General features: G+C 52.4%; 1 protein-coding gene across 1 annotated transcript; it reads left to right on the top strand.

Moving 5' to 3' along the window:
- Positions 1-5678: 5678 nt before the first annotated feature.
- LOC308223303 (olfactory receptor 14A16-like) lies at positions 5679-11941 on the top strand (the record flags this gene model as incomplete). Its single annotated transcript, XM_080622060.1, has 3 exons — positions 5679-5841; positions 6070-6163; positions 11868-11941. Coding segments are annotated over 3 exons (331 nt in total), but the record flags the coding sequence as incomplete, so codon positions are not given.
- Between the last annotated feature and the right edge of the window lie 538 nt (positions 11942-12479).

Genomic DNA, 12479 nt, shown 5'->3' with positions numbered 1-12479 from the left:
AGGACTTGTGTGAGCTTCTCCTGAGCCCCTGCAGAGGCAGAGATGCTCCTGGGCAGAGCCCTGCTGCCGGGAGGGGTGTGCAGGGCAGAGCTGAGCACACAGGCCATGGGATGGGCTCTGGGAGCACTGAGAGGGAGCAGAGCTGGGCCCAGAGCAGCAGCTCCTGGCAGGGACAGCTCCAGGCGGCAGAGACATGGGCAGGGAGTGGGGGGAAAGTGCAGCCCAGGCCTGGGGAGGGTGCGTTCAGGCAGCTCTCTTGGTGTCTGGCACTGGAGGTGGCTGCTGGCCATGCTCTGCTGGGCACAGTCCTTTGCTTCTCCCCATGAGACCTCCGTCATCTGCTCTTTGAATCATTGCTCCCCTGCTCTCAGCACAGGATGCTTGGTTGTTCTTAAGATCAATCTGTGTTTGAAGGCAACTTAAAAGCACTGCAAGTGGAAGCAGTGGTCAAATGGGAAAGGACTCTTAGTGGCTCTGGACTAAGCTAGAAAGAGCTGAGAACTTCCAACTGTATCAATACTCTTCCCATTTTCAGTCATCCGTAGAATACTTTATACGCCAAAGGAAAAATGTCAGCAGTGTTAGCCTAGGAAATAAAGAACACAGACAAAATGATTTTTGATGAGAAAATGACCATGAGCCAGCTGTGTGCAGTCGCTTGGGGTATTGTGTGCAGTTCTGGTGTCCTCAACATCAAAAGGACATGGAACTGTTGGAGCAAGTCCAGAGGAGGGCCACAAGGATGATCAGGGGACTGGAGCACCTCCCATATGAAGACAGGCTGAGAAAGTTGGGGCTGTTCAGCCTGGAGAAGAGAAGGCTGCGTGGAGACATCATAGCAGCCTTCCAGTATCTAAAGGAGGCCTATTAATATGCTGGAGAGGGCCTCTTCACTAGGGACTGTAGTGATAGGACAAGGGGTAACATGCTCAAACATAAACAGAGGAAGTTGAGATTGGATATAAGGAAGAAGTTCTTGACTGTAAGGGTGGTGAGGCACTGGAAGAGGTTGCCCAGGGAAGTCGTGAATGCTCCATCCCTGGCAGTGTTCAAGGCCATTTTGGATAGAGCCTTGGGTGACATGGTTTAGTGTGAGGTGGCCCTGCCCATAGCAGGGGGGTTGGAACTAGATGGTCTTAAGGTCCTTTTCAACCCTAACTATTCTATGATTCTACAATTCTAAGGCCATGCCGAGCCTCTCTTGTGCAGCCCAGACTCATCCGAGTCAGAAGTACAAATAGTGAACTTTACAATCAAGTTGGAATTTATCTGATATCCCTTGTGATTATCAGAGCTGGACAAAGCACTGCTCCAGAACAAACCTGACTCCCATCCAACCTGGCCTTGAACACTGCGAAGGATGGGGCAGCCACAGCTTCTCTGCTGGTTAGGGTTCTCTGCTGGGTTAGGGTTATGGTTAGGGTTAGGGTTTTATGGGGTTAGGGTTTTATGGGGTTAGGGCGTTAGGGTTTTATGGAGTTAGGGTTTTATGGGGTTAGGGTTTTAGAGTTTTAGGGGTTTAGGGGTTTAGGGTTTTAGGGGTTAGGTTTTAGGGGTTAGGGTTAGGGGTTAGGTTAGGGGTTAGGGTTAGGGGTTAGGTTTAGGGTTAGGGTTAGGCGTTAGGTTTAGGGTTAGGGTTAGGTTTAGGGTTAGGGTTAGGGTTAGGGTTAGGTTAGGGTTAGGTTATATTTGTCTCTATTCCTAAAGTCACCATTGTAGCGTTTAGTTATAAAGTACCTAAGATACAAACCAACACAACTGCAGTATTCAACGTATGAAGCTTCTCTACTGATTTATGATTTCTAAACACAATCACGTCCTGGAACAGTACCTAAAATACAGAACAGCAAAGTTACAAAATTTTAACATATGTACAAAGGCTTTCTTTGCAAACTACAAACTTTTCAAATATAATCACTGCTAGAACGGTTTCAGAAATTTTCACCCTCCTGTAAATCTGTCACTGGGAGCTCAGCACAAGGGGACAGTCAAGGCCCACGCAAGCCCACTGGGCATTGCGGAAGGCAGGAGGGGTGCCGGCAGGTTCTAGTGATCCCTGTGCCAGGCATTCCAGAAGTCACAGAAATTTCTAAACTGAAAAGTAAGAAAAAAAAATTCAAAATAACTTTTATCCGTTGCCCTTTGCAATCTTCCTGCACTCGGAATCCTAAAATGTGCTGTGCAATCTGCAAGGCTTGACAAATCCCAAAGGTTTTCATGAGCCCCATGGTGTATTTGGATTGAGTCCGTGAACCTCAGGTGCTGAGAGGAGACTGAGGACTGAGGAAAGGTGAGACTTACTGGTCTGTAATTCCCTGGCTCATCCATTTTCCCCTTCTTGAAAAATGGGGTCATATTTCCCTTTCTCCAGTCATCAGGAACTTCACCTGAGTGCCATGATTTTTCAAATATGATGGCCAGTGTCTTAGCAACTTCATTTGCCAGCTCCTTCAGGACCCGCAGATGGATGTCCAGGTCCCATGGACTTGTGTACGTTTAGGTTTTTAAGATGGTCTCAAACCAGATCCTCTCCTACAGTGGGCCTAGGGTCTTTATTCTCACATTCCCTGTGTCTGCATTCCAAGACTTGGGTGGTGCGGTCAGAGCCTTTGCCAGTGAAGACAGAGGCAAAGAAGTCATGAAGAACCTCAGCCGTCTGCAAATCTAGGGTAGCCAGTTCTCTTGATAGTTTCTGGAGGGGGCCTACGTTGTCCCTACCCTATCTTTCATTTGCAATGTAACTATAGAATCCCTTCCTGTTATCTTTCACACCCCTAGCCAAGTTTAATTCTAACTGGGCCTTAGCTTTCCTAACCTGGTCCATAGCTTCTCAGACAACATCCCTGTATTCTTCCCAGACTGCCTGTCCTTGCTTCCACCTTTTATAAGCCTTTTTTTTCCTTCCAAGTTTCCTCAGCAGCTCCTTATCCATCCAGTCAGGTCTCCTGGCCGTCCTGCTGCACTTCCTTCTAGTTGCGATGCAATACTCTTGAGCTTGTAGTAGGAGATCCTTGAATATCAACCAACAACCTTGGGCTCCCCTGCCCTCTAGGGCTATATCCCATGGAACCTTCCTAAGCAGGTTCCTGAAGAGGCCAAAGTCTGCTCTCTTGAAGTCCAGGGCAGTGAGCTCGCTGCACGCTCTTCTCACTGTGCTGAGGATCTCAAATTCGACCATCTCATGATGGCTGCAACCAAGGCTGCTCTGGAGTGTCACATTTCCAATGAGCCCTTCCCTGTTGGTGAGCATGAGGTCTGGCATGGCACCCCTCCTTGTCGGCTCCTCTATTACTTGCAGAAGGAAGTTATCTTCCACACAATCGAGGAACCTCCTGGATTGCTTGTGCTGGGCCGTACCATTGATCCAACAGACGTCAGGGTGGTTGAAGTCCCCCATGAGAACAAGGGCCTGCGAGCGTGAGGCTCTTCCTATCTGTCTGTAGAGTGCTTCCTCCACAGAGTCCTCTTGATCAGGTGGTCTGTAGCAGATGCCCACAGTAATGTCTCCCATGGCTGTTCTCCCTTTAAACCTGACCCATCAACTCTCTGTTGACTGCTCACCTGTCCTCAGACAGAGTTGCATGCTCTGAAGCCGTCACAAAGCCCTGGCGGTCGCTGTGGAGACACCCATTGTGACGGGGCCCCCACGCTGAGCGTGGGCTATTTAAGGAGCCAGAGCCCTGCAGGAACCAGTGCAGAGGAGACCCCTCCCTCGGGAGGCTGCATTTCCCGTGGCTGCCCTGCGCATCCAGGTACATGTTCTTTGACTTTGCAATCCTGTTTTAGTGTTGCCTTGAAACACATGGTGGGTGCGTGCTCTAAAGGGAGGAGAAGCTGTCAGGAGATGTGCTGGTGCCATCCCAGCTGTAGGAGCAGGGGCTGGGTGAGGAGGAGGCGCTGGGCTTGTTCCTGTGCTTGGAGCTGAGCTCTGCCTGCAGAGGTGCTGGGGGCGAAGCAGGAGCCTTCTGTGTGCAGGAGCTGCTGGTGTCAGAGCTGCTGAGAAGGTGTCAGGGCAGGAGAACTTCTACCTCCCAGTCAGAGCCTGCTGCCTCGGACAGTCCATGGGATCTGTCAGGGGGACTCCCTTGGTTTCTCTGTGTAGATAAGGAGGAGGATGATGTTCTGCAGAGCAGGGCTTCACTCTGCACTGTGCGATGGCCAGTGTAAGGCAGGCCTTTGTCCCGGGGCTGGCTGCAGGCTGTGACTGTGGGTGTGCAGCGAGGGGTGCCCATCTCTGTCCTTGCGAGCAGGGTCGCTGCAGCCTAGGGGCTGTGTGCAGGGGCAGGAGCTCTGCCTCCTGCCAGGGTCAGCACTCAGCTATGAGGATGAAAGGCACGGACCCAGAGGTATTTGCCAAGCACATCTGTGTTTGCCTTGCAATTACATGAGGCGAAAGGTCTGTCAACATCCTCTTTCCAGTTCCGACGTCCTTGTTCCTTGCCAGTTCCAACATCTTCCGAGTACCAGTCAGGGACGGGTCACTCCTAATTGCCTGCTGTAGTTCCTCCTTCCCATGGTCTCTGACAGTTTCGATGCATTCCAACCCCCACACTCAGCCTGCCCGGGAGCTCCCCACAGTGCTGGGGGAGAAGCTCGGGGGGAAGGAACACCACCTGGCAGGAAAGGAAAGGAAAGGAAAGGAAAGGAAAAGCGTTCTTGTGCACTGGAGAAGGTGCTGTGTGAGTCAGGGCTGCTCAGAGCTCCACATGACTCTGAGTTCAGAGGGTCCTTCTGAAAGACACTGAGGCAGCATTTGCCTTCAAAGGAAGGATTCTGAGCTCTGATGTTTTCCACTCTTGGTGGGCAGGTTGGGCAGTGGGAGCTGGGAATTTCCTTCTCTGCTTTGGAGAAGGCACCGAGAGTCTTGTCAGGACTTGTGTGAGCTTCTCCTGAGACCCTGCACAGGCAGAGATGCTCCTGGGCAGAGCCCTGCTGCCGGGAGGGGTGTGCAGGGCAGAGCTGAGCACACAGCCCATGGGATGGGCTCTGGGAGCACTGAGAGGGAGCAGAGCTGGGCCCAGAGCAGCAGCTCCTGGCAGGGACAGCTCCAGGCGGCAGAGACATGGGCAGGGAGTGGGGGGAAAGTGCAGCCCAGGCCTGGGGAGGGTGCGTTCAGGCAGCTCTCTTGGTGTCTGGCACTGGAGGTGGCTGCTGGCCATGCTCTGCTGGGCAAGGAGCTGACTGTCCCTCTAGAAAGTGCAGGGCAGCTGAGAACCAGACTGATGGACTCTGCAGCAATTTGGGTAGGCACGAAACCATAGACAGTTGTGCCCTTTTTTCTGCCCAATGCTGAGACTCTTCACAGTTGCCTTCAAAATACTTCTTAGCAAATTTATCCCCAAAATGTCACTTGTCAGCTGTGACACTGGGAAAACAAACAAACCAAACAACCTCAGAGATAATCACAACCAACTCACACTGAGCCTCTCTTCTGTAGCCTGAAAGTGTTCACAGTTGTGAGTGTGTAAATTGAATTTCTATATGTGACATCCCTCCTGTCCTAACCTGTCACTGCCTTTTTCTCCTGTGACAGTGCCCCATGCCCAGAGGCAGCAGATGTCCAACGGCAGCTCCATCACCCACTTCCTCCTCCTGCCATTCGCAGACAGGCGGGAGCTGCAGCTCTGGCACTTCTGGCTCTTCCTGGGAATCTTCCTGGCTGCGCTCCTGGGCAACAGCCTCATCATCACCAGCACAGCCTGCGACCAGCACCTCCACACCCCCATGTACTTCTTCCTCCTCAACCTCTCCCTGCTGGACCTGGGCTGCATCTCCACCACTGTCCCCAAATCCATGGCCAATTCCCTCTGGCACACCACGGCCATCTCCTACACAGGTTGTGCTGCACAGATCTTTTTCTTTCTCTTTTTCATTTCGGCAGAGTATTTTCTCCTCACTGTCATGTCCTGCAACCGCTACGTTGCCATCTGCAAGCCCCTGCACTACGGGAGCCTCCTGGGCAGCAGAGCTTGTGTCCACATGGCAGCAGCTGCCTGGGGCGCTGGGTTTCTCTATGCTCTGCTGCACGCAGCCAATACATTTTCACTCCCCCCCTGCCGAGGCAATGCTGTGGAGCAGTTCTTCTGTGAAATCCCCCAGATCCTCAAGCTCTCCTGCTCGCATTCCTACCTCAGGGAAGTTGGGCTTCTTGTGCTAAGTTTCTGTTTGGCACTTGGCTGTTTTGTGTTCATTGTGGGGTCCTATGTGCAGATCTTCAGGGCTGTGCTGAGGATCCCCTCTGTGCTATGTCCTCCCATGGCAGGAATGAAGGGGAATGAAATCAGCTTTCTGGCTGCTCCAGCTCTGGGATGGCTGCTCTGTGCCTGGAGCAGGAAGAGCTCTTGAGGAGCCCAAGGGCCGGGGCTGTTGTGCTGGTGTGGGGAGATGGGATGGCATGGGGGAGCGGCAGAGCTCTCAGGGTGTCCTGGGCAGGAGAGCAGGGGACACAGGGGTCCCTGCAGGGGACTCCCCTGCAATGGCCCAGGCTGGGGCTGCCTGGCTGGGAGCAGCCCATGGGAAAGGTCTGGGTGGGCAGGAGCTGGACAGGAGGCAGCGTGTGCCCTGGCAGCAAGGGAGGACAGCAGCATGGCGGGCTGTATGACCAGGAGCACGGCAGGAGGACAAGGGAAGGGATGCTCTGGAATACTCCATCTAGGTTTCAGATCCCCAATTCAGGAACACCATTGGTAAGCAGGAGTGCATTTAGCAACGGGCCGTGAGGACAGGCAGGGACTGGAGCACGGTGCCTGTGGGGAGAGGCTGGGGGAGCTGGACGTCAACTGCTCTGTGTTATTTATTTACCGGCATAACACTGCAGAGTTGTTTTTTATAAAACATTCTCTGTATGACTGAAAATCAGAAGAGTATTGAAACAGGGAGAAGTTCTCAGCTCTTTATAACTTAGTGCAGAGCCAGGAGAGCTGCAGTGTCCATCAGTCCTTTCCCATTTGCCCTCTGCTTTCACTTGCAGTGTCTGTAAGATGCCTTCACACACAAATTGATCTTAAGAACCCCCACAAACACCTGTCCTGTGCTGAGAGCAGGGCAGCACGGTTTCAAAGGGCAGATCATGGAGCTCTCATGGGGAGAAGCAACGGACTGTGCCCAGCAGAGCATGGCCAGCAGCCACCTCCAGTGCCAGACACCAAGAGAGCTGCCTGAACGCACCCTCCCCAGGCCTGGGCTGCACTTTCCCCCCACTCCCTGCCCATGTCTCTGCCGCCTGGAGCTGTCCCTGCCAGGAGCTGCTGCTCTGGGCCCAGCTCTGCTCCCTCTCAGTGCTCCCAGAGCCCATCCCATGGGCTGTGTGCTCAGCTCAGCCCTGCACACCCCTCCCGGCAGCAGGGCTCTGCCCAGGGGCAGCTCTGCCTCTGCAGGAACCTCACACCTGGCACTCCATGGATCCATCAATGGTCAATGGAGAAACACGGTCACCCCCTGAGGAAAGCCTTGAGAGCTTCTTAACTCTTCAGTGAGTTACTGGTGGCAATGAGCAGTGTGCAGGGAGGTGAAGGAGGGTGGAGGGAAGTCAGCAAGAAGCAAGGTGATGGTTCAGGGCTTTAACTAATCCTTACAAGCAGGACGGAGCCCAGCAATGGAGAGCAGTTGATGTCTGTAGGTGGAGGAGGAGTAGGTGTTCCTGGAGTGTAGCTGCAGAGCCTGGACAAACCAGAGGCTGTCTGAGAAGTTTCCCTCATGGGAACATGCCTCAGCGTGGCCCATGGGGAATGCCCACTGCTGGGGGTGCCTGAACACTGCTCCTCATGCCCCATGAGCCGACCTTCCTGTCTCCCTCTCCTGCACTACCCAAACTTGCCTGGAATGCAGGATCCATCCCTGAGCCTGGAGAATGCAGGAACCTCCTGCAGTGAGGGGTCACTGCTGCAGGGGAAGTGCAAAGCTTCTGTGAGACACTTGTGAGTGTGGGCAGAGAGAGGGGTGTGCACAGCAGAGAGGGTGCTACAGGCAGGAAGCATGGAAGGTTCAGACTCAAAGTTAGGAAAGAGAAATGTCTCTCAAATGTGGAGTTGTGGTGCCAGAGGTCACCCAGAGGGAGTCTGGCTCAGCCCATGGCTTTGTGTTTCAAGGAGCAGACAGCGATGGGTGCGAGATGTGACTGAAGGTACAGAAATGCCAGGTGAGAGCCAGGTGGGAAAGCAAGATGGGTGTCAAGAGCCTGAAGGGAAAGAGGTGCAGGCATGGGCCAGTGCAGGACAGCCTGCAGCAGAGATGAGTGAGGATTCTGGCAAGGCTGAAAGGCCCAAAAGAACAAAAGGTCTCTGTGCCCTGGGCTATGGCAGTTGCCTCTTTCATCAAGGCCTATGAGGAGAACTTTCATTCTCAGGATTTCAGGCTCTCCTTCTCCAAGGGCTGTGGTCAGGGCTTGGCCTTTCTGTTTCATCAAACAAACCAAGGGTTTTCTCACCACCAGACACCTGCATTTTGCCTTTGCCTCCCAGTAATCACAGCCTCCAGCTACTTGCTTTAAGAAGTCCCTGGGGAGGCTTTGTCAGTAACAGCCCTCAGTGAGGCCCATTAATGCTGAAGGGACTTGGGGCTTAGTTTCTGACTTGGACTTCTTGAGAGGTTTCCTCAGTCTCCTTCTCAGCACCTGAGATTCATGAAATCAGCCCAAATACACCATGGGGCTCATTAAATCCTCTGGGTTTTGTGAAGTCTTTCAGATTGCCCAGTGCATTGGAGGTTTCCAAGTGCAGGAAGATTGCAAAGAGCAACGGATAAAAGTTATTTGAAAGTGTTTATTTTCTTACTTTTCAGTTTAGAAATTTCTGTGACTTCTGCAATGCCTGGCACAGGGATCACTAGAAACTGCCAGCACCCCTCCCGCCTTCTGCAATGCCCGGGGGGCTTGCGCGGGCCTTGCCGGAGCCAGGCAGGTCCCCTTGAGCTGAGCTCCCAGGGACAGCACCAGCAGCTGCACTGCCCAGGGGCTGCTCCTGCCCTGACACCTTCTCAGCACCTCTGACACCAGCAGCTCCTGCACACAGAAGGCTCCTGCTTCGCCCCCAGCACCTCTGCAGGCAGAGCTCAGCTCCAAGCACGTGAACAAGCCCTACGCATCCTCCTCACCCAGCCCCTGCTCCTACAGCTGGGATGGCACCAGCACATCTCCTGACAGCTTCTCCTCCCTTTAGAGCACGCACCCACCATGTGTTTCAAGGCAACACTAAAACGGGATTGCAAAGTCAAAGAACATGTACCTGGATGCGCAGGGCAGCCACGGGAAATGCAGCCTCCCGAGGGAGGGGTCTCCTCTGCACTGGTTCCTGCAGGGCTCTGGCTCCTTAAATAGCCCACGCTCAGCGTGGGGGCCCCGTCACAATGGGTGTCTCCACAGTGACCACCACGGCTTTGTGGTGGCGGCAGCATCGTGCCCATGGCACTGGGCACTCAGGGGTGCTCCGGGAGTCGCTGCAGGGGACCAGCCTCTGCCCAGTCAGCTCGGGGAGGTCCCTCATGGGCTGCTCTTCCTCAGTGCCTTTGGTGTGGAGGTGGAGCATGCGAGGGGTCACAGCTCAACCTGGGCAATGGAACAGGGCGTCACGGCCACCTACGAGAACTGGAGAGTGACCGACATTGGCACAGCAGAAAATCATGGAATGCCAGACTGGGTTGGGCTGGAAGGGACCTTAAAGCTCATCCAGCTCCAACCCTTGCCATGGGCAGGGACAGCTTCCACAAGAGCAGCTTGCTCCAAGCCCCTGTGTCTCTGTGTGCTCCCAGAGCATGCTGGGAATACCCCTAGAAAATCCCAGAGAATGCCTGCAGGACCTCCAGAGCACCCCATGGACCAAACCAGAGCTCATGCATTCACAATGACCATGGTGACTGAGGACCACAGTCGTGGCTGATTCTGCAACTCCCTGTGTTCAGGTGTGTGAGGCCACAAAACCTCCTGGAACCCTTCAGTGGGAGCACTGGGAGACCACAGCTGCCCCACGGAACACAAGCTACCGGTGGAGGAGGCAAGAGCAGCTCCTCTGGTGGTTCCCTTCTTGGTGTCTCGGAGTCGATGACACCTGTGGACACAGGAGCGTGGAACGAGGTGGGTGGCGATGGCGATCTTGGGGTGCTTTAGGAGTTGCCAAGAACACCTCAAGTGACTTCTCCAGAGTGGCTGGTTTGGACTCAGTGTGCGAGTTGTGCTGGCTGAGCCGGCAGCGGAGCGCTGCGGCTGTCAAGGGATGATCCTGGGATCTGGCCTCATTTCTGGTGTGGTGTAGGGCCTGTGGGGATGGGACAAGGGGAAGGGCTTTAACCTGACAGAGAGGGGAGACTGACGTGAGATCTTGGAAGTTCTTCCCTGTGAGGGTGGTGGGACACTGGCACAGGGTGGGTGACGGGATAGAAATAGTTAATCAAATGGATCCAGGTGTTATCACCCTGGTCTAGCTTAAGGCTTGGGAACAGTAAAGAAAACACCAGGTGCTATTGCCCTGGTCGGGCTTAAGCCTTGGGAACAGTCAAGAGAACAATGAAGTTCCAAGATCAGTTAGCAAAACAAAGCAGGCGGTTTGCGAGGTAAAGCAGGGTGTGTATCTCAGAAACAGACCAAACAATGTAAATATTTGTAACCCTTAGTAGTTTCCCTGAATCGGGATGATAAGGAAGTAACAGAGTACAAAGTTATACTTAGACTATAAAAGGGATGTGAGATGCAAAATAAATGTCTTCAGATTTCACCAGAACTGGAGTTCATCTTTGGTACGCTACAGCACAGGGTGCCCAGAGGAGCTGTGTCTGCCCCATGGCTGGTCGTGTTCAAAGCCAGGTTGCACAGAGGGCCTTGCAGCAACCTGCTCTAGTGGAAGGTGTCCCTGCCCATGCCTGGGGTTGAAGATGGATGAGCTCTAAGGTGTGAGGATGGGGAGGCGTGGAGACCAGTACAAGCTGGATCGTTTATTACAAGGATTGCATGATATTTGTATGCATCCAAGCAATTAGCTAACCACATCTGTGTCTGCCTTGCGGTTACATTTATGACTTTGGGCAAAAAGTCTATCTGATTTTTCTCATCAACATCCTCTATCCAGTACCAGTCAGGGACAGGTCACTTCTAATTGCCTGCTGTAGTTCCTCCTTGTCATGGTCTCTGACTGTTTTGATGCATTCCAACCCTCACAGTTCCCACTTCTTGTTTTATCAATGCAGTATACACACGTTTTTCAAAAGCTTGGGATAACATTTGCTGCATACATTGTAACAAGCAAGGTACGACACATATGATGGCAAAGAGAGAAAGCGAAAAGATCAATCCTCCCTTAACCAAAGTCAATAGCCACCCAGTTATACCCCAGCCGGAGAAAAGTGATGATAACCAATCTGTATCATCTTCCCTTAACTTCATCACACTATCTTTTAATTTACGGATACTTTCATGTATGGATCTGAATGGTCTGACAAATTCATGCAACACATTCCTTCCAGAACTTCACACGTATGTCCATGTGCTAAGAGGAGAAAATCAATTGCTGCCCTATTTTGTAAAGTCGCATGCCTAATAGAGTCGACATCAGTGAGCAAAGGGGAGAGAGAGGATTCTGTAGCATTAGTTTGTTTAGCAAGTCAACATCCTAACTTATTCAATCTTGCTAAAGCTTGAGCACTAGCTACTCCGATTCCCAAATGGCTCTGGCATTTGATAGAACAATTACAGAAATGCATGCAACATGTCACGATAAACCTCATTTTTGGTTTTTATACAATTTCCACTGAAATAATTTTTGACAGATACGCTTGGTTCTTTCCCAGTTGGTCACCAGACTTCCCAGATTTCAGGAACCAAGTGTGACTTCCCACATACCAGGCTTATCACATTGGCACTAGACTCTGCCTCCTGATTGCAGTGGCAGATCTTGCACCATCCTTCCCTAAAGCGCGAGACACAATATCATCCCCGTCGGCAGCGGCACTCACGTAAGACCCAAGCACAGTGCCCACTGCCTGGACAAGCTAAACACAGTATACTCTGCTCTTGCCTATTTTCTAGTGGCAACAGCTCTGGATCAAGATGTTCTCAATCTATAGCTAATGGATGTGTTACCCCAGTGCAGTAAGCACCGGTGTAAGTGGTAGTCCCACTTGCTGGTTCTCCGAGGAGCGAGTAGCCAATCTTGTATAATTCCCAGGAGTCAGTTCCACACCACCGATGAATCGGCATGCACATGATCAGACCTATGGTTCAGGGGTTCTGAGTGCCGGTCGGACCCATCGAGCAGGAATGCATCGATGTCGGGTACCTGTGGAGACACAAGCATAACCCTTCCCCCAAGTTATTAAAGGGTATGGCCCTTCCCATTGACTGGATTCTAAGTTTTTTATCATAACTGGCACTTGACCATGAATTGCTTCTAAGGCTGGTCACCCAAAATGTTTTTCCACCAGCGGCTGGTCATCTTGCCAGCAATTTAAAAAAAATTCAAGGCATACAGTGCTTTTGCTATGCGTTCTTGGGGGCA

Source organism: Psittacula echo (assembly GCF_963264785.1).
Source record: "Psittacula echo genome assembly, chromosome: 6".
Classification (NCBI taxonomy): domain Eukaryota; kingdom Metazoa; phylum Chordata; class Aves; order Psittaciformes; family Psittacidae; genus Psittacula; species Psittacula echo.
This window is presented reverse-complemented; position numbering and strand designations above follow the sequence as displayed.